Source organism: Misgurnus anguillicaudatus, chromosome 2, assembly GCF_027580225.2.
Source record: "Misgurnus anguillicaudatus chromosome 2, ASM2758022v2, whole genome shotgun sequence".
In the NCBI taxonomy this organism is placed as follows: Eukaryota; Metazoa; Chordata; class Actinopteri; order Cypriniformes; family Cobitidae; genus Misgurnus; species Misgurnus anguillicaudatus.
Genome location: NC_073338.2, coordinates 17,663,246 through 17,686,429, shown reverse-complemented (window position 1 = coordinate 17,686,429; position 23,184 = coordinate 17,663,246). Strand labels below are relative to the sequence as shown.

General features: G+C 37.9%; 1 long non-coding RNA gene and 1 gene segment (V, D, J or C); one reads left to right on the top strand and one right to left on the bottom strand.

Annotated features, from left to right (window-relative positions):
• Positions 1–208: 208 nt before the first annotated feature.
• Positions 209–15,412, bottom strand: LOC141366090 (T cell receptor alpha variable 3-like). The segment is given in 3 exon segments: positions 209–445; positions 14,902–15,069; positions 15,296–15,412. Coding segments are annotated over 3 exon segments (369 nt in total).
• Positions 8,886–10,353, top strand: LOC129414857 (uncharacterized). Its single transcript, XR_008634580.2, has 2 exons — positions 8,886–9,454; positions 10,204–10,353. It is a non-coding gene; the product is annotated as an uncharacterized lncRNA (long non-coding RNA).
• Positions 15,413–23,184: the final 7,772 nt, after the last annotated feature.

The window sequence follows — 23,184 nt, the reverse complement described above, 5'->3', positions numbered from 1 at the left end:
AGTGCAAATGAGTAAGCTATTAAAGGCTAAAAAATTTATATCAAAATTGTACCACAGCACCATGTAGTATGTCTGGAATAAGCAGTGTGACAACCAACCCATGAGACAACCAGCCCCGGTCTCCCCTACTATTTGATTTATTATAGTCTTAGAAAAATGTCTTGTGACAATCACACACAGGTGTTTTCAACTTAATGTATTACTTTCTGTGTGTTACAGATTGTGGTTTTGATGTGGTTTAGGTTCAAAGAGAAAAATATATTTTAGTTTTTGTACAGCTTCACATAGACTTTGTATCACTGGGGTCCAACCCTCATAGCACAGTAATATAGAGCTGAATCTGACAGTGTTACACCAGTAATAGTAAGTACAGTGGATGATTGAGATGTTGTTGATTTAAATCGAGGATCAGTGGGAGTACCAGTCTGACTCCATGAGCGAGCGTCTTTCCATATTAAATACTGAAGCTCTTTGTAAGGATGTTGTCTGTACCAGTAAAGTGTTACACCACTGCTGCTGGTATCATATGAGCAGCTCAGAGTCACAGTCTCTCCTTCTCCAGCATTAATATCTGCACCTTTATTTGGCCCAATCTGATCCACAGCCATCACACCTGCAGAAAATAAAAATCAGTAAATGTTTTATCAAGATATTCTACTATTAATTATTTGTTGTTAATTATTTTAGCACTTAAATGACATAAATTTGAAATGAGAAGCAGGTGAATGTTCTTCTGTGTCAGATCATTTGTGTGTTGATGTTCGCTATGATCTGAACTTTAGATCTCTATTGTTTATATTAAATTATCTATTTCTATTCCTATTTCTATGCATCTCAAATAAATATTAAAATATGAATTGCATGCACGTCTTACCAAAATCAAATGCTAGGAGAAACAGAGCAATTATCACATAATTCACCATTGTTCAGTTAAAAGAGGTTAAAGTTAAACTGATGTGACTCATCTGGTCTCTGTTTTATTTCTGATGTACTTATGGATGTTTTATAATCATTTCATGCTCTTAAATAAGACTTAAGGGATGGCGCCACCCAGTGCTGAGTTAAAAAAGTACAATTTGACGAATGATTAAAGGGATACTTCACCAATTTAGCATTCAGCTTTGTATCTGTAGAAACCCGGCAGTATTACTGAATGACCATGTTTCCCTCCATCATTTCCCCCTGAGAGGAGAGATATCTGCATTTTGGTTCTGCAAAAAAGTCCTCCGATGATGCAAAAATCGTCATATTACATCATCGGAGGACTTTTTTGCAGAACCAAAATGCAGATATCTCTCCTCTCAGGGGTAAATGAGGGAGGGAAACATGGTCATTCAGTAATACTGCCGGGTTTCTACAGATACAAAGCTGAATGCTAAATCGGTGAAGTATCCCTTTAAGCTGTCCCATACGCGTGATTTTTTTCCCCAAACCAGCTCAGATAGGAGTCCCACCCAAACATGAGCTCAGGGGCAGAAAGAAACCCGACCGGCCCACAAAAATGACCAATGAAAGTCCTCAACCGCAAGGCAGCCTCTGCAGTGAAGCAGTTCTAGCTCACCGTTGGTCAGGTGAGTAGCGCAGATGGTTAGATAGGAATGTGACTGGTTTTGAGTTCAGCTCGAAATGTTTCGAGCATTTAAGCTACGTGTTTCCACGTTTTCACGTTTTTGTGGCACGTGTTGGTTACTCAGTTGTTTTTCCTATTTTCTTACATTGTCGCTTGGGATTGGGGTTAGAACAACTTTCATTTTCACTGTTACATGAAATGCCATCCTAACCCAACTCTAACCCCAACATCAAGTGAAAACAGATTAAATTTCTGACAAATAAACGTATAAACCACTGCCATTCTAACCCAGACCCAACTTCATCCCACGCGAAAACAGCTTAAAAATAAAAACCACTAATCTAACCCCAATTGATAATGGTTTGAAAAATGGAAAAAAAAATTGAGTAACCAACACGTGAATCTGGCACGAAAATCAAAAAGTCGTGCCACGCACACGGGAAAACGTGGAAACACATAACTTAAACGCTCAAAACATTTCTAGCTGAATTCAAAACCAGTCACATTCCTATCTAACCATCTGCGCTACTCACCTGACCAACGGTGAGCTCGAACTGCTTCACTGCAGAAGCTGCCTTGAAGGCTCCAGTTGAGGACTTTCATTGGTCATTTTTGTGAACCAATCAAATTTCTTTCTGCCCCTGAGCTCATGTTTAAGTAAAACTCCTATGTGAACTGGTTTGGGGGGAAAAATCAAGCGTCCCGCACACGTTATAAATAACAAATGCAAAAAAATGATACATTTAAAATATATATATAAAATGACCAATAATGGTTTAAAAATAATTACTAAAACTAAAAAAACACTTTGATTTACTATAATTAACAACTACAGTAATATAACAATACATCGACCTATAATTTTATTAAATTGTCTGATTTTATGATATGCATGTTGCTGAAAAAACAACCAAGACATTAATCAATTACCTGCAGAGATGTTCAATTAAGCAAATGCAAAAATATATTGTAATGCCTTAGTACCATGTGAACATAATCTTTTATTTGAGACACTTGGACATCAACACTTAGCATACAAACCTTAATAATGGTTACAGTCAGCAAACCATTAAGATATACAGATCAACTATGAACAAAACTAGCTACTAAAAAGTCGCAACAAAAACAAATAGTAAGACAGTTCATCTGTATAATCAGCTGAGTCATAAGCTGCTTTCACACCACTAGTTGAGGTAATAATTAACAGTATAAGATCAAGTACTGAAGAGATTACCTTAAACAATAACAAAATGTACAATTTTTTTAAGGTTGTATTTGCACTCCCAGTAATGACTCTGAAGTGATGTATTGTTTGTACTATTAGCTGATTGTAGATCAGCACAAATAGCAGCAGCGTTAATGCAGTGATGGGTGATACAGAAACATCCAGACAGCAATCTGCCCTAAACAAGAAGCTTTTGTCCATACACATTCACAAAATATCTGCATACTGTCATCACATCAATGTTTTGATGATAGTGAATATAAATGATCACAACAGAAAGATTGAGTGCTTCCTCTGTTATTGTATGAGTGTTGAATGTGTTTTAGTCACAGTGGGCCTCAGAGCACAATAATACACAGCAGAGTCAGACACATGAAGATCCTGAATGATCAGAGGAACTGAATCTGACTTCACTTCAGAGTGAAATCTCTTCTGAAACTCAGTGCCATTATCTCCTCCATATTTACTTCTCCTAAGGATATATTTAGGAAAGTCATTTAGTCTCTGGATGTACCAGAAGAGCTCTGGCTGCCCTGAAGCTGTTTTAAATTTACAATGTAAAGTTACTGATCCTCCTTCAGACTCAGTGATTTGTTTTTCTGGCTGATCAACTTTCTCTTCTCCATGACAATCTGAAGGAAGATAGAAATACATTTAAAATGACTTACAGTAATGATGATAAAAACACCCTGAAGTACAGGGAATTAAAAATAGAAAATATAAAGTTGCTCTAGTTACCATGACAAATTGATGCTAAAATCACCAACTTCAACAACCAATGTGTCTTCATTTTGATGTCAGATAAATCAGTCAGTGAGTTGTCAATGACAAATGGGATGGAAAGTAGCAGGGAGGGAAGTTTTGTGTCAGCAGTGTTTGTGCAGCGCCCTCTTCAGGATTTTATAGTAAAGTCTCTGTGAAGTTCCACAATTCCCTTGTTTATATCTAATCCTAAAAAGGCAAAATACATTCTTTAAAAGTCAGATTTCATACATTGAATGTGTTAATATTAGTTACTGCATGAACTTATGTGAAATACTATTTGCATCACGGTAAGTTACATTAACAAAAAGTAATAAAACATACAGCTAACACACTATGAAAAGAGTCAACTTTAAAAAGATAAGGCAACATTACAAGCACTTTTTAAGTGAACTTGAGGACTAAAGTCCACCCACCACAAAGATTAGGTTAAAATCACAAGTTGGCCCAAATAGTTATGTTTAACTAATGAATAATAGCACAAAATATTTTTGATGAGCACACAGGGCCGGCCTGAGGCATAAGCGAACCAAGCGGCTGCTTAGGGCCCCGCTGGCCACCAGGGGGCCCCCACCCCAATCGTTTTTTTTTATTTTTTTTATAAAATTAAATAACTTAAACAGGTAATATGAATGGATGAATGAATGAATACGAATTTATAAATGAATAATTAAAGACAAGAAAATTTTGATTTGCAGACAACTATGTGTCTGCAGTGCTAGCGTTTTAGTCAGGCGCAACATAGACACCTGCGCCACCTGCGCGTCAGCGCGCAAGTGCACGACGTCGTCACTCACTGTAAACAATGATGAGCCCTTTGACATGTGACAAAAAAGGATATATCCCTCTGGGGCCGAAAAGAGAACAAAGAAAAGGACCAAGGATGAGAAAAAAAGAGCAAGATAAAGGTATGTTTGCATGATTATATACAGTATGTTTAATTTGTGTTAGTGGTGTGACAGATCGACGTTAATCCGTGACCGTGATGGACCCACGGTTCGGCTCGCATGCGCATAAATAGTGAAAGTTTATCATTTGCACGTGTTTCAAAGGCTTGCAAAAGTTAACATTTCAAGTGATTTTAAACAATTTATCCCACAAAAAGGCGCTAAAGTGAGCAGTATTCTGCATGCCCAATGCCCATGCGGTTTAAATTGTCCAGCCCAGCTCCCTTCAGAGATCAGAACACTAACACTTGATGTTTAAACTTTAGAGAGAGTTACGCTATTTTGTGTCATACTGTAGTCCATTAACATATATTTAAGGAATAGGCCACTGAAAACAACATAACGTTTTTATGCTCCGCCGTCTGTATTTCCGTCTGTGTGAGCGCGCCGCGGATAAGTGCACTTAGTAGGGCACACATGGAGAGACGAACATAAAATCTTTCTGTTCTTGACAGTGCACATACAAACAAAATGATCTCCACAGTACTGTTTTCCAATAAAAACATTTGTTTATGTCTTTGGACGGTTTATGTATAGTTTAGGCAGAAACCATGTCCGTGCTTCTCTTAAAGAGACAGTAACCTTAATTAACCTACTTAAGTCTGTGTCATTAATGTTAATCAAACCTTCCAAGACAAAGAGAAAATCACTTCTGTAGCTCTAAAGAAGAATAATTATATTTAATTCATACAATAAAGTGTTATGATTCATTTGATTTGATTTCTGTACCTAATGCTAATTTTAGTCCTTACTTAATGTGCAACTTTGTTTTTTTTTTATAAATGTTTGTAAGTAATTTCCTCATTTTTTATTAGTTTTTCCAACCCCTTATTCTGCTGATCCGAAAAATGATCAGATCTGTGCCTCAAAAAACATAATGTGATCCGAACCGTGAGTTTTGTGATCCATCACACCCCTAGCTAGCATTGCTGTATGTGTTGAAGTGAACGTTCCAACATCGGTAACGTTCCAGCTTCATAGGCAAAGCACATGCGCTCTCTGTCTAAGATCTTTGGTAAGAGATGGTATTGGACTTTATGAGAATATATACCAATACCATGTTGTGTAGGGAGATTTCTGTGATGAAAATAGACTTCAATCTTATTTATATGGTGGGTAGTGATGTAACAGTGCTATCCTCATATTTATTTATTTATTGCTTGTTGTGTAAGTAATGAAAAATTAGCAAAATAAACTCATTCTGCTCGATCAACTATGCACTTATCCAACGCTATTTTTTTTCAGGAACACTGTTGAAGTACTTTGGAGCACAACCAACTCTACCCGCCCCTGATGTTTCATCAAGTGTCAGTGCCTCCACAGCTGATGATGCAGCAGATGAGGTTTTTCTTGTTGGCCAATGTTAACATTCCATATCCTGTTAATATGACATGACACATCGAAGAATAAAGTATTTTATTTGAGTATAGTTTTTTTTTCATTATTTAACCTCACTGTATTCATTTATAATGTAACATTAGAGCGTGACATTTGTGTCCGCGTGGTGGGAGGGGGGCCCCCAAACACATACTGCTTAGGGCCCCCAAGAGGCTCACGCCGGCACTGTGAGCACAAATCCTATCATTTTATATTTTATTTTCACACTACTGTACTTAAGAGAAACTTAAACATTCGTCAAGAACTGCTCAAGCAGTGGTGTGTTTGTGTTGTGTGCATGTTTGTGCATTTAGTTGACAGTTCCAATTGACTTTAATTTGTGTTCAACAGAATAAAGATACGGTTTGGATGAGTAACATCTGTAAACAAAGTAAACCAAATAGAATCACAAGAATGACAGGGGAAATTATAGGTTTTAAACAAAAGTCAGTGGATAAACTGTATGAAATTGCTGTGTTGAAAGCCCTTGAATCATGTATTTGAATTATTGCCATCTCGTTGTCATTATAGAATACCAAAAGCAACTAGAGCAATATACAAACAAACTTTTGTACCAACTGCAATAGGTTTTTGAACAAGGGATATAAAATGTGAAATCTGTATTTAATTATTTGTGAATGGATTATTGTATTTTATGTACCATTATTTTGATGTGTTTGTGAATTATATGTTAATTGTATGGTGAGGCCAAAGATCAATTCCCAGTCGTGGCTGGACAATAAAATAGAAACAAACAAACAGTAAATGATGACAGAATTTTTGGGTGAACTATCTCTTTAATATTACCTACAGAGTTTCAGTGCTGTCTGTGTTTTTGTACAGTATAGATACATTTCATTATAAAACTGAACTGTCATTGTTTTGCTTTTATAAATTTTAGGTACAAGGTGGGGAGGAAGAGGGACACTTGTACATCCATGTGCATAAATCCAAAGCAGGAACTAGTTTAGATCTTGGAAACTGGCGATACCACTATAAGTTAGTTACAGTTACTCCATATTTACATGAGAGAGAGAGAGAGAGACTATTTTATGTCCCCTTGATTCAAGTGTTGTGTTTTTTCAATGGTTTTATTAACTGACCAAATGTTTCAGCTGCAAATCCACCATAAACCCATTTAAAGGGTTTATAACAATTTCAACAATTTTGATTACATTTAAAGGATTTTTAAAGGGATAGTTGACTTTAAAATGAAAATTCTGTCATCATTTACTCATCCTCATGTTGTTCTAAATCAGTATGAATTTCTTTTTTCTGATGAACACAAAAAATATATATATTTTGAGAAATGATGGTAAACACACAGCACTAAGTGACCATAGACCTCCATAGAATGAATAAATAAATATGATGGAATTTAATGGGTACCGTCAAAATATTTTCTTAGTCATTTATCACAATACTTCCAAAATATTTTTTCCTACTATGGAAGTCTATAGTCACTATCTGCTGTGTGTTTACCATCATTTCTCAGAATATATTTTTTGTGTTCATCAGAAAAAAAGAAATTCATACAGGTTTAGAACAACATGAGGATGAGTAAACGATGACAAAATTTTCATTTTAAAGTTAACTATCCCTTTAACAATTTCAACAATTTGGATTTTCAACATTACTGCATTGTTTTTGAAAATGTCTGAAAGGCAAATACCAGTAAACTTCACTTACTTTTTATTAACAGCGACAGTAAAAATCCTCAAAGTTAAATTAACACAGCTCTGTGTTTATATGGGAACCACCAGCAGGATGTTAAAGGGGACATATTATGAAAATCTGACTTTTTCCATGTTTAATGCTGAGTTTACACCAACCGCGTTTTGGGCATTTGACGCGCGTCAGAGGCAAACTCCGCTTCTTGTGGGAGGGGCAAGTGCTATGCGGTTGTCTGTTTGCAAGATGACTGATGTTGATTGTGCATTTATCGAGAGAGTTATCGGTTTGTATGTGGTAATCTTACTATAGGGGGAAATAAACAGCGCAGGTTGATAAACGTCATGTGACTCAAAAGTGAAATGTGTATTACAGCTTACCAGGTTGCCCGATGTCCTCACTGACACTCTTTCAAGCGAGGTCCTTTTTATTCCTGTCTCATCTATAAAAATAAGAACTTGTGTCGTATAGCTCCGGGTGACTGCTTATGGACAATAACAAGCGTTGGTTGAATGAGTGACTTCGGGCGGGGCTGCCACCACAGCAGCAAGCAGGCTCCTGATTGGTTAACGCGAAGCGAAATTCCGCCAAACTTCACATTTTTCAACTCGGGCGTTAGCCGCAAATTCGCGTGAACCGCAAAATGCACAAAAAGCACATTCACGCGTACCGTGCACAACGCTCAATTCGCGCCTGAGGCGGAAACGCGTCTTCCGCGCCGAACGCCTCTTCCGCGCCGCGGCGAACGCCTCTTCCGCGCCGCGGGACCTCCTGACGCGCGTCAACGCGCCTTCACATTGACTTAACATTGAAATCACTCGCGCTTCACGCCTCTACCGCGGTTGGTGTAAATGCAGCATAACTGCAATAATTGGGTCCCCAGCGCTTCTATCAACCTAGAAAATGTAAAAAAGATCAACCCAGTAACTTAGTTTTGGTTACTATTCTCTGCAAGCATGTGAAAAATAGGTCATTGTAATTTGGCTCCTATTGTGATGTCAGAATAGGATAATATTGCCCCCTTTATCTGCACTATCCAACCACAGCACAGCCATTTAGTTCAGAAAGAAAGAGAGAGAGAAAATAATTCACAGCACAATTGAGTTTCAATTGCAACAAACCACCATCATTGTGATCAGTGTTTGCACTTCATCTGCTCATTTGCATTTTAAATGACACACCCAAAACAGCACACTTTTGCTCATACCTAGATTAAGATTTAGTTTTCATCTTAAAAAAAAATCTCATATGTCCCCTTTAAATTGATGCACACTAATATTATGTGAGAGTCTGCTGAAGAGTGTTGTTAGTAAAAATGCTGCACATAGTTTTGTACACTGTAAAAAATAATTCAGTGGCTTTGTAAATATCACAAAAATAAATTATTAAAATAACTTAATAAAATCTCTTTATGTCACTAAGTTGATTTTTTGAGTTAGACAAACCAAAATTAATGACTAAAAAATAAACATATATTTGTGTGTAAAATGTACAGATATTATTTAGTTGTATACATCAAATAAAATAAGTATTTAACTAACAGATTATTTCTTATAGATATTCTTAATATTTGTTGTAAATTTGAATCAATATATTTGAGAATGTCACACTTATATATTTCAGCTTTCAAAACTATTATAATTGCTCATTTCAAGTTAACATAGGTATTTAACATCAACAAAAAAAAATAGTAAATTTCATGCATAACTTTAACTATGATTTACTGAATATTTTTGGTGAAACATTATTACATTGTATTATTTGAGTAAATGTAGGCAAAAAAATTCATTAAATCAGATGTAAATTTAAAAATCACAAAGCCAACGGTTTTTTAATCAGCAGCAGAAGAAACAGCGCCTCTTGCAGGAAGATAAACAACCTCAAAACTCCTCAAAAATCCTGGTAAGTGTTGAGTTTATTAATATTTACACTTGTTTTTAATGAAATATTTGATGTGTCCTTGCGTAAACAACTTGTTGGTGTATTTATCTGAATACTTTCGGAGCCATACTGTAAACTGGGTACAATAACAGCTTTCTGTGCACATACTGGTAGATTAATCATTAATATTTTTATTTTACGTATTTATTCAGGTCACCAAAGTATTAATACAGCTGTGCCACTTGAAATGTGTGTAAAATAATAATTTCTGATCGTTTTATTACTGCATAAAGTGGTTGTGTAGACAAACACGTGTAAATCTGTACTGGCTGATAGTCAGGCGATCCGAAATCCGGTCCTCAGTTTCGCTCCACCCGGATTTATTAGACCTTTCACGTGGAAGCGGAACACAACAGAGCTTAACAGAGCTCACACGCTTATATACATTTATATTAATTATCTCTCGACTCCATATGCCTATGCTTTATTTTCCTTTTTTGTGTGAAGGGTCTCGCACACCGGTGGAGATGCGTTGCGTCTCGTGTAGGACAACTCGCAGTTTCTGATACCACACCGGACGTTCGCATTAAATAGCGCGAGTTTAGTCAGACAAAGTTTACTTCCAGATATAAAATATGCATTCGTAGCCTTTGTTAATCGTTACAGATTTGAGACAAATATGTTATTGTAATGTTAAACTAAGTGGCGCTCTGTGGCAGCGTCCAGAGTCACAGCGGACAGCCGTTTAAATAAAGTTATCTTTGTTGCAGGTACAAGTGCTGGTGGTCCACCTGTCCGGGTTCAAGAGGTGTGGATTCTGCATGCTGTGAATTTGAGAGACCTCTCAGAGTTTATTTAGCTGATTGTTTTTGTAACATGTACAATGTTTGCCATTTTCAATAAAACAACGTATACAAATTGCTTTGTTTATCATTGATAATTGATGGTTCAGTATGAAATAAATGTATAACATTAAGTAAATAAAAATAATTTATTTTAGTTAAATAATATTCACAAAATTTTCAGCTACATCTAAGTTACATTTTTAATGATATCAACTTAATTTATTAGTAGACTTCACTGTGATTTTTTATTGATTTGCTTTTATATTTTTGATTCCATCTACTCAATTTAATTTGTGATAGGAAATTAATGTAATTAATGAAATCTAATCGATTTCATAGCTTTCAAATTTACTAAATTTTTTTAAGTGTAAAAATGCTTCACCAAAAATATTGAGTAGGTAATAGTAATAGTTTTTACAGTGTACACGTGGAAGGGCTTTCTCATATATTTTTAATTTGGTTTAATTAAAAACTTTCACACAATCGCAAAATAATACAATAATGAAAGAGGCAGAGAGCAGCTGCTATAGTTTTAGCAATAAAAGCCTAAAGACCGCACTGAACACTGTAGGTTTGCACTAGAAGTCAGGACCAATGGAAAAACATTGTGCTTAATACATCACACATTAGATCAACATGCAGAGAGTAGGCTATCTTTTGTGACTGTCCAAACACATTCAACAAAATGAGCATCTACACCACAAAAGCATACACTCAAAAAAAAAATTGTTCATTCAACTTAATTGAATTAAGGAAAACTTTTCCACAAAATTAGTTTTGGCTTGTATAACAGTAATAGAATAAGTTCATTTAAACAAATAATCTTTTGTTGCATGAACTTAATAAATTAAAATGTTTTAGTAATAAAAATATCTTGTTCAATAATCTCACTTCAGTTAAGGAAAACTTTTCCAAACAATTAATTCTGGTTTGTTCAACAACTGTCAGTTTCTATATCATACTAATTAGCATAAGCACATGTTTGTATGCTGCTGACAATAATAATAACAACATTGGATAAGCATCTGAGAAGAGACTGATCTCCAGACAGGCATCACCACAGTAATGGTGCATTTACACCAACCGCGCTAGAGGCGTGAAGCGCGAGTGATTTCAATGTTAAGTCAATGTGGAGACGCGTTGACGCGCGTCAGGAGGTCCCGCGGTGCGGAATAGGCGTTCGGCGCGGAGCGGAAGACGCGTTTCCGCCTCATTCGCGCGTGAAGCTCGCGCGAAAGGCGCGAATTGAGCGTTGTGCGCGGTACGCGCGAATGGTGCTTTTGTGCATTTTGCGGTTCACGCGAATTTGCGGCTGACGCCCGAGTTGAAAAATTTGAACTTTGGCGGAATTTCGCGCCGCGTTAACCAATCAGGAGCCTGCCTGCTGCTGTGGTGGCAGCCCCGCCCAGAGTCACTCATTCAAGCAGTCACTCGGAGCTATATGACACAAGTTCTTATTTCTATAGGATACAGGAATAAAAAGGACCTCGCTTTGAAGAGTGTCAGTAAGGACTTTGGGCAACCTGGTAAGTTGTAATACACACTTTACTTTTGAGTTAGGTTACGTTTATCGACCCGCGCCGTTTATTTTCCCCCTATAGTAAGGTTACCCAATACAAACTGGTAACTCTCTTGATAAATGCACAATCAACATCAGTCATCTTGCAAACAGACACTCGCACAGCAGTTGCCCCTCCCACAAGAAGCGGATTTTGCCTCGGACGCGCGTCAAATGCTTGCTTTTTCCGCGCGTCAACTCCGCTCTACACGCGCGAATGCATTCAAAGTGTTCAAGCTGCAAACTAGGCGCGGTAGACGCGATTTTGACGCCCAAAACGCGTTTGGTGTAAACCCTGCATAAGTGCTCGTCATGAAACGTACGTCACATCCACAACCACAAGCACCACTCTTCTGCTCGATGGTAACCAAACAATTCGAAAAAATATAACACAAACTAAATCAATAAGATAAATGAACATTAAACACTATAAAGTCTTTCTCTTTACCTAAAAATGCATAAAATAATTAATAATTAATTTTAAAAATGACTCTCCAAAGGCAGTTGCATGCAAAGCATGCTGGGAAATACAGATCCACAGCCCAGTTAGTAATAGCAACAAAAAAAATAATGTGGTCCCAACCTAAAATGATTAAGTTAACATAATTTTTTAATTTAAGTGGATTGAACTTAATAAGATTAAGTTGAGACAAAAAATAAGAATTGTGTTGTATTAACATGTTTCATTTAAATAAATTGGACAAATTGCAAAAATATATTTTTTTGAGTGCAAAAGCATTTTTGACTAGCTTTAAATGTGGTAAAAAGTGGATGAGCTCAAAAAGTTTCACACTGCATTTACACCTGCATTTAGTGGTGTCCACTAAGTGATCCGATTGACAAAAACACATCTTAAAACCAGGGGTAAACAGGGCTTAGGGTGCCAGAGGCTTGTTGAGTTGTAAATAAGTCACAGCTGAAGGGTATTGTTATGCACAATGTGAATAAGTCATCCTTTATCTGGAACTTATTCACAATACATTACTAAGGAGGATGCTATACGCAATGATCCACAGAATCGTTGGGTATAGGGCTGTGTATTTTATTGTTAAGTACAACACAGCTTGACCAATCAAAATAAAGAACTGAAACCTCTGGTTCACATTTGTACAGTATATAGCCAATACACAAAATGCAGATTATATAATTAAAAAATGTTTATAGACCCCTTCAAGGTTTGTAAACATTGAATGAATATCGGGTCAAACTGTATACCATTTAGGCTTTTTAGTTTAATCTAACAGGGCTGAAAAATGATGACTTACCTGAAATGAAGTGAGCACTACAAACACAAGCCTCTTTGATATTTGCATTGTTCCAGTCTGCACGTTTAATTGCTTGCAGCCAGATGTTGTATTTTTTGTTTTTTGAGATTCTGCAGGAATCCCGAAAAACTTAACGGAAGACCTGGAGTGATTTTCACAGCCCACGAGGCAAGTAGGCATTTTTGATGATAACAAATAATACGCAACTCAATCTGCTGTAATTACTTTTCTGACCCCGACATGCGCAGTGGGAACCGCATGTGACATAAACTGTGAAGGGGTCTATTAGTTTAAAGGGGTCAAATTATGACATTTTTAAGGTGTAAAATAAATCTTTGGTGTCCCCAGAGTGCATAAATGAAGTTTTAGCTCAAAATACCATAAAGATAATTAATTATAACATGTTAAAATTGCCACTTTGTAGGCCTGAGCAAAAGTGAGCCATTTCTGGATGTGTCGTTTAAAATGCAAATGAGCTGATGAAATGCAAACACTGATCACAATGATGGTGGTTTGTTGCAGTTAAAGGGGTCATATGATGAAAATGTTAGCATTGCCACTTTGTAGGTTTGAGCAAAAATGTGTCGTTTTGGGTGTGTTTTTAAAAATGCAAATGAGCGGATGAAGTGCAAACTCTGATCCTAATGATGGTGGTTTATTGTAATTGAAACTCTATTGTGCTGTCAAGTCCAAAAATGTGTCGTTTTGGGTGTGTTTTTTAAAATGCAAATGAGCGGATAAAGTGCAAACACTGATCACAATGATGGTGGTTTGTTGTAATTCAAACTCAATTGTGCTGTCAAGTCCTTCTTTTCTCTCTCTTTCAGAGTTCAGATTAAGGAGGCGGTATTATTCTAATAAGATATCCTTATGACATCATAATGAAAGCCAAATTTCAATGACCTGTTTTTGCTCACACCTACAAAGTGGCAATGCCAACATTTTCATCATATGACCCCTTTAAAACTCAATTGTGCTGTGAATTATTTTTTTCTCTCTCTTTTTCTCTGCACTAAATGACAGTGCTGTGGTTGGATAGTGCAGAAAAAGGGGGCGGTATTATTGTAATTTGCCTTGCTACCTACCTCACAAATCAGGCAAAATCTGAACAACCAAATTTTTCATACGCTTGCAGAAAATGGCTTACTCAAATTAAGTTACTGGGTTTATCTTTATTACATATTTTAGATTGATAGAAGCACTGGGGACCCAATTATAGCACTTAAACATGGAAAAAGTCTGATTTTCACGCAATGACCCATTTTAAAAAAAAGAATTATGTGAGGTGAATTAGTGACTATGGAAACTGTCATGGGTAATCATGAAATAAATTAAAAAGAAAACTAAACATAAGCCTGACTTTTACAAGAAATAACTCTTAAAATCACTTAAGATAGAAAATGTCATGAATGACCACTCATAAATGTATTATGATTTGTGAATCACACACATAAACACTGAGTAGTTCAGTACTTAAACATTTTATTCTTTCATTTTCTAAATGTGGGTTAAAGCAGGTGTTACTGTATCTTGTCATATACTGAAGCTTTGTGGTTCACATAAAGAACAACTGTGGTTTGATATTTAGTTGATAAAAAATTGTTCAAAGCAATTATTTAGTTAATGTTTTTGTAAAGCCTCTCAAGCTTTTGTATCATTGGGTGTCAACTCTCAGAGCACAGTAATATAAAGCTGAATCTGACAGAGTTACACTGTTAATAATGAGTTCAGTGGATGAATGAGATGTTGTCGACTTAAACCGACGGTCTGCTATATTCTCACCACCATATGATCGAGCACCTTTCCACAGTAAATACTGAGGTTCACTGTTAGGATGCTGTCTGTACCAATAAAGATAAATATTATTGCTGCTTGTATCATATGTGCAGCTCAGTGTTACAGATTCTCCTTCAGTCTTGATTATATTTGTATTCTTGTCTTTTGGTTCAATGCTGTCAGCAAATGCACCTGCAGAATAAGCAAGCAGTTATTTGGGCATGTTGATTGTAGGACAAATAATTTTTAATAAAAGTTCAAATAGGTATCTGTCCACACATTGGTACACTAAAACATGTGATGCATAAACATTAACAATAAATACAATTAGATAATATATGTAATTTGAGCAAACTAGTTAAACCATTTACACTAACATAATATATAATATAAACCAGATACTGTAAGTTCACTTTACCTGATATTGTTATAAGAATCAGCAGCATACATCTCTCTATGTTGAGAAACATTGCTAATGAAGTAAACCAAAATCAAAACTGATCTTATAAATTACAGAAAGGTCACTGAATTTTATGAATAAGGTTTGAATAAGGTAGGAAGATTGTAAAGTTATAATGTGTGTAAATGTGGGTGTGGCTTCTGACATTCAGACATCCTCTATTTATCTAAATTAAATGTTGTCTGTGTGAAACTTTATTATCATCCATTCAATTTAGCAAATCATCAAACAGAAATATGAAAATCTTTTATAGCCAAAAACTACTATTAAAACTGATGCTTTCAAATGTATAAATAAATTATTATTAATCACTAATGTAACATTAACCCTGCAGCATTACAAGCAGCATACTATACAACTGTGTCTTGAAAACCTGCATGACATTTTTTAAATAGACAGATTCACTTTTATGAAGGGTATTTATTCCACATTTGAGACGAGCAATTTATTGTCTTACAACTCAGTCAGTCAGGTTTTTGTACAGTGTTGTTGTGTTTCCTGTCACTGTGGGCGTCAGTGCACAATAATACACAGCAGAGTCTTTGACCGATGAGAGCTCCAGATACACATGATTTTCTTCTTTTTTCTGATTAGTGGAAATTCTTGAAACTGGGGGATCATATTTAGTTGTTACTCCTGAATCGATCAGTATTAGATGAATCTTGGTGATAGTGAAGACCACGACAGGACCAGAGTGGGACTCATTTTTAGCCCTGAAGTTCATGCTCCAGCCCCCAGTGTTGCAATTCACTGTATTTCACTCAGAGGTGTAAAATCCATTTGCCAGGAGTAAAAGTCCTCTCCAGTATTTTGTTCCAATCACCTGCATTTGCTAATTAGCACAGTTTTTCAGCAGGTGAGCTCTTGGCTCGTTGGTGTTTTAAGCCCTCAACGGCCCTGTCCCAAATGGCACACTCCGGACTTGTGGTCCTCCTCCGAGTCCACACTTTGATGACATCACGTAGTCCAGACTTTAGGGACCCTTGATGCGAGTCCACGTGGGTGCACCGGAGTCGTATTTTGGGACAGACTCGAGCATCACACCGGAAATAGGCAGGGAAGTTGCCCGTCAGTGTGAACTCCTCCCTTCCTTCGTCTGATTGGTCTGATTGCCCTTTCGCAAGGACTTCTGGGTTGGTAAAGTGCGCGAAGCCTGCTGCAGTGCGGGCTTCGCTGAAGGCCGCATCAAGGGGGCAAAGGAGGCGCTGATGAGCACACTTTAAAGCGTAAAAATGACAGATGGGACACCCTACGGACTCGTAGACTAAGCGAGAACGCGCAATTTAAGGCCACGAGACCGAAAGTCTACATGAAGTGCGCCATTTGGGACAGGGCCAACGAAGCCCCCAAGGCAGCGCCGCCCGGAAGGCACTCCCCGTGCCCCGAGCGTCCCAGCCAATCACAGCTCTGGTGCTAGATATTGAGCCTTCCACCAGCTTCTGGCAGTTTGAGCTCACCGTTGGTCAGGTGAGTAGCGCAGATATGGTAAGATAGGAATGTGACTGTATTTGAATTCAGCTCGAAATGTTTTGAGTGTCTAAGGGACGTGTTACCGCATTTTCATGTGTCTGTGGCACAACTTTTTTTGTGCCAGTTTCATGTATTGATTGCTCAATTGGTTTCCCTATTTTCTTACCATTGTCAATTGGGGCATAGATTTGTGGTTTTCTCTAGTGATGGGCAGAGCAAGGCTTCTTGAAACACTGAAACAGTTGAATCAATTGTGTCGAGGCTTCAAAACACCGATCGAAACCCCCTCCACAGTGACACCTAGTGGTCATTTGCACATATTGCCATAGAGCAGCCTTGACAAGGTTTAGACAAGCGCTGACAAATTGTATCCCACATGTTTTTTAATTGACACAAGTGATCAGGTGGGAGAGTGGATAGTGTCCTTGACTCTCATGCAAAAACCTTTTGGATTGAACCACAGGAAACGCATTACCGTAGTCACAATGAAGTTACATTTTTTATTGTTGTTTTAACATCTGTTTGACAACTACATGAGTTTTTAGGCTCATCATTGTCAATAACTATAAGCTGGTCTATTTAATAAATAAATTGAATAGAGATAAAACCACATAAACAATAAGAAATTAATAAAATATATCAAGTCACCATGTCACATATAAATATCTGCTGTGTGTGGAAGGACTTAGCCTATTTCTTTATTTACAGATAATTTCTCCAGCCTTTGAACAACTCCTCTCACAGGCCCGGATTGGCCATAGGGAGAACCGGGAGGATTCCCGGTGGGCCGGTCTGTTTTTTTTGGCCACGAGGGCCGGTGTTGTCATGCCACCGGGATGACGCGTATTTGCGGGTGAGACATGTCCCCGCCGCTTTATGCACAAGTTGATTGTGTCCCGAGTCCCGACCACTTATTGGAAGAATTCTTGCATTAGGGTGCATTGACATCTAAAACGCATGGGAAACGCAGGACGTGCCGCTGTCTTCTGGTTTTCAAAGCGCTTACTTGAACACGAGTTTTGTTTCAGACGCGTCTATATTGAGTGCGCTTGCCGGCCGCGCGTCTATATTTAAAATAAACTTGAGCGCGTCTTTTGAGTGCGCTTGCCGGCCGCGCATCTATATTTTAAATAAACTTGGGCGCGTCTTTTGAGTGCGCTTGCCGGCCGCGCGTCTATATTTTAAATAAACTTGAGCGCGTCTTTTGAGTGCGCTTGCCGGCCGCGCGTCTATTATATTTTAAATAAACTTGAGCGCGTCTTTTGAGTGCCCTTGCCGGCCGCGCGTCTATTATATTTTAAATAAACTTGAGCGCGTCTTTTGAGTGCCCTTGCCGGCCGCGCGTCTATTATATTTTAAATAAACTTAAGCGCGTCTTTTGAGTGCCCTTGCCGGCCGCGCGTCTATTATATTTTAAATAAACTTGAGCGCGTCTTTTGAGTGCGCTTGCCGGCCGCGCGTCTATATTTTAAATAACCTTGAGCGCGTCTTTTGAGTGTCCTTGCCGGCCGCGCGTCTATTATGTTTTAAATAAACTTGAGCGCGTCTTTTGAGTGCGCTTGCCGGCCGCGCGTCTATTATATTTTAAATAAACTTGAGCGCGTCTTTTGAGTGCCCTTGCCGGCCGCGCGTCTATTATTTTTTAAATAAACTTGAGCGCGTCTTTTGAGTGCCCTTGCCGGCCGCGCGTCTATTATATTTTAAATAAACTTGGCCGCATCTTTTGAGTGCGCTTGCCGGCCGCGCGTCTATATTTTAAATAAACTTGAGCGCGTCTTTTGAGTGCCCTTGCCGGCCGCGCGTCTATTATATTTTAAATAAACTTGAGCGCGTCTTAATACAAACGGGCTGGCCTCTAAACGTATTTTTTTTATCCAAGTCATAGATGAATTCTCTATGAATAGTCATTATTCATCGTTTATTGCAAGAGGAACAAAAATCTATTTGATGCAAAACTCATAAGTTTCAAAAGTATATCCATGATGTTTTCTTTTTTTTAACACAATGTAGGCCTACGTTATTTAGCAATAGACATGATCTAAGTACTAAAAAAAAATACAGATTATTTCCATTTGTTTCCAATGCATACTTGATAAATCTTGCTTGTGTATTGTATATCAGGGGTTTCCAAACGTTTTCAACCCAACAGTTAATCTCAAGACTCACCATTTTTTAGAAATAGAAATATAGAGGAAAATACAAACACATTTGTTTCCTTTAGTTTTTGAATAAGTTTACTTTAGTAATATTATGGTCTTATGGTAGGGCTGCATAATTATGGCAAAAATTATAATTGTTTACTGCATTTGCACGGAATATGAAATTATATATTTGAAAAATACAGTGAATTGCAAGGCTGCAGAGAACAGTGCACTACTGCAGACTTACTGAGGGTTTAAAGATATTATTTTAATAGTCGTGAACTAAAGTGGGCCGGTCTAAGGCATGAAACTCCAGGGCTGAAAATGAGTCCCACTCCGGCCCTGTCCTCTCACAAAAACCCACAAGGTTGTAGCAATTCATTAAATTATGAATTGCCTCCAGCGCAATTAAGTGTTTACTTTCACTTTCGCCGGGGCGTTTCAAACGCTAAAGACTAGGCGGAGCAAGCAAATTTATGAATGAATAAAAGGCGAGGTCTACGCTACTCACGGGGAGGGGTTTTTCACAAGTTATTCAGTATTGGCGAGTGGATTATCAGACTTACCTAAAGAGTACGACTGCCTTACTGGTCGGCGTCCTGCCGCTCTCTGTTGGTCCGCAATATGCGTTTATTTCAATTTTATACAGATGTACGATTGTGTTGTCTATTCCCGACCGTGCCAATCAAACTCTGATTTGGCAGACCACACCTGATGAAACACTTAGTGAAACAATTTGAGGCTTCGTTTGGTCATAGTCACGTGACATGGATGTTTTGAATTGCGCTTCGGATCAGTGTTTCGACACATCTGCGCTTCGGGATCTCGCAAAGCTTTGGAAGGACTGTTTCGCGTCAGCCATCCCAAATTTTCTCCTGATTTTTAAACTGTTTTCGTGCGAGGATAAAGTTGCGTTTGGCATAAATGCGGATGTCATTTTAAGCATTGGTTTATATGTTTATTTGTCAGAATTTTTAACTGCTTTCACTTGGACTTGGGTTAAGGTGAGGATGTCATTTTATGTAACAGAAAGGTGTTCCAATCCCAAGCAACAATGGTAAGAAAATAGGAAAAACAATTGAGCAATCAATACGTGAAACTGGCACAAAAAAAGTTTTGCCACGGACACGTGAAAACACAGTAACGCGTCCCTTAACCCATTGTTTTCCATTTTGCCGGTGGTAAAACTACTGTGCGCGTCGTTTAAATTAATTGAAATTTCGTTCACTTGTAGTTTAGCAATTAAAGGCGGAGTCCACGATGTTTGAAAAACGCTTTGGAAAAGGAGACGGGCCGACTACCAAAACACACTTATAGCCAATCAAATCAAATCAAATGCCGGGTTGCGTATGTGTGGGGCGGGTCTATCAACAGAAGGTCCAGATTCTATTGGGGTAGGAGCGTGTTTGTTTAGGTGATTTCAAATATAAACATTGGCTTTCAAACATCATGGATTCCGCCTTTAAACTAAATGTCTATTACAAATTCAAGAATGTTTTTACTCTGCACATCGAGGAAATCCGAAGTTGCGTCGAGCCTTCCGCCAGCTTCTGGCAGTTTGAGCTCACCGTTGGTCCAGTGAGTACTGCAGATATGGTAAGATAGGAATGTGACTGTTTTTGAATTCAGCTCGAAATGTTTCGAGCGTTTAATTGACATGTTTCTGTGTTTTTACGTGTCTGTGGCGCCACTTTCTTTTTCGTCCCAGTTTCACTTATTGATAACTCAATTTTTTCCTTTTTTCAAACCATTTTCGCTTGGAATTGGGGTTGAATTTGTGGTTTTCGTCTTATTTTTAAACTGTTGCCACGCGCACGTAGGAGTTTTCCTTACTCAAACATGTTCTGAGGGCAGAAAGAATGTGATTGGTTCACAAAAATGACCAATCAAAATGCTCGTTACTGGTTTAAGCCCTCAGCGGAGCCTCCAAGGCAGCTTCTGCAGTGAAGCAGTTCGAGCTCACTGTTGATCAGATGAGTAGCGCAGATATGCTAAGATAGGAATGAGACTGTTTTCGAATTCAGCTCGAAACGTTTCGAGTATGTAAGTGATGTGTTTTCACGTGTCCGTGGCACGACTTGCTTTTTCGTGCCAGTTTCACGTATTGGTTACTCAATTGTTTTTCCTATTTTCTTACCATTGTCGCTTGGGATTGGGGTTAGAATAACTTTGTTACATAAATTGACATCCTCACCCTAACCCAACTCTAACCCCAACTCCAAGCAAGAACAATTACACTTTCTGACAAATAAATGTATAAACAATGTCATTTTAACCCAAACACAACTTTATCCTCGCGCGAGAATAGTTTAAAAATGTGACGAAAACCACAAATCTAACCCCAATCCCAATCGACAATGGTTTGAAAAAAGAAAAAAAAATGAGTAACCAATCCGTGAAACTGAAACAAAAAAGAAAGTTGTGCCACGGACACGTGAAAACGCGTCACTTAAATACTCGAAACGTTTCGAGCTGAATTCAAAAACAGTCTCATTCCTATCTTACCATATCTGTGCTACTCATCTGATCAACGGTGAGCTCGAACTGCTTCACTGCAGAAGCTGCCTTGGGGGCTCCGCTGGGGGCTTGGACCGGTGACGAGCATTTTGGTTGGTCGTTTTTGTGAGCCAATCACATTCTTTCTGCCCTCGGAGCATGTTTGAGTAAGGAAAACTCCTATCTACTTTTGGCACGCGAGGATAAAGTTGGGTTTGGTATAAATGCGTATGTCATTTGAAGCATTGGTTTATATGTTTATTTGTCAGAATTTTAAACCGTTTTCGCTTGGGGTTGAGGTTAGAGTGAGGATGTCATTTCATGTAACAAAGTTGTTCTAACCTCAAGCTGAATTCAAAAACATTCCTATCTTACCATATCTGCGCTACTCATGTGACCAACGGTGAGCTCGAATTGCCAGAAGCTGGCGGAAGGCTCAATATCTAGCACCAGAGCTGTGATTGGCTGAAACGCTCGGGGCACGGGGAGTGCCTTCCAGGCCGCGCTGCCTTGAAGGCTTCGTTGACGGCTTGAAACACCACCGAGCCAAGAGGTCAGCGTTAACATACATTATTTTCAAAATATTTGTGTTTTCTCACACGCCATATTTATAACCTTATAATTCCTCAATTTCACAGGTGTGACCACATACTCTTATTTCTTGATCTGTGGTTTACAAAAACTAGTGGTTTGATGTGGTTTGATTAACAACAGTTTAAAGCTTATTAAGTTTTTGTATAGACTCTCCTGCACTTTGTGTCACTGTGCTTCAACTCTCAGAGCACAGTAATATAAAGCTGAATCTGACAGAGTTACACTGTCAATAATGAGTTCAGTAGATGATTGAGATGTTGTTGACTTAAATCGACTGTCAGAAATATCCTCATAGCTACTCGTTGATTGAGCACCTTTATACAGTAAATACTGAAGTTTACTGTTAGGATGCTGTCTGTACCAGTAAAGAAAAACATAGAGGCTGGTTGTATCATATGTGCAGCTCAGTGTCACAGATTCTCCTTCACTTTTGATTATATTTGTTTCTCCTTCTCTTGGTCCAATTTTATCAGCATATGCACCTGAAATTCATTATATTTCTATATCACATATTGGAATCTCAGAATCATATCATATAATTGAAAGTATATTTACCCGAAACTGCAATGAGAATCATGATTAAAGTAGTCTCTGTCTCCATGTTGACAGTCCAGATGAAATACAGTACAGTAAAGTTTGTGTTTGTAGTATTGATTTTATGTTTATATTGTGTATGTTGTGTGTTTTGTGGATTTACTGTATATTGTGAATAAAATATTATAAGGAAATTGTGGCGTCTTCTTGTATATTAGTGACGTATGTGACGATATGTTGCATTTTATGATGTAGGTGGGTGTGGTTAGTGAAGTGTACTCATTTCACACTTTAAAATGCAAAACAGGTTTGATATTTTAACTCTTGATCAGGCCGACTCTGACAGGATACCAGCCATAACCAAATTAAATTACCACAAATCACCATTTGTGTGTGTGTGCGTGCGTGCGTGTGTGCGTGCGCGCGTGTGTGCGTGCGTGCGTGTGTGTGTGTCCCAACACATTTTACAGACAATGGTCTGAGTAATTATGTTGGTTTCCTTTAATCATTGTGGGCTATCTGGTCAAATAATCTGTCAATAGATGGTAATACGTGATGTTTTGTGCATTGATTCATGTTTATGATTCTGACAGTGATTGTTACTGTATTTTG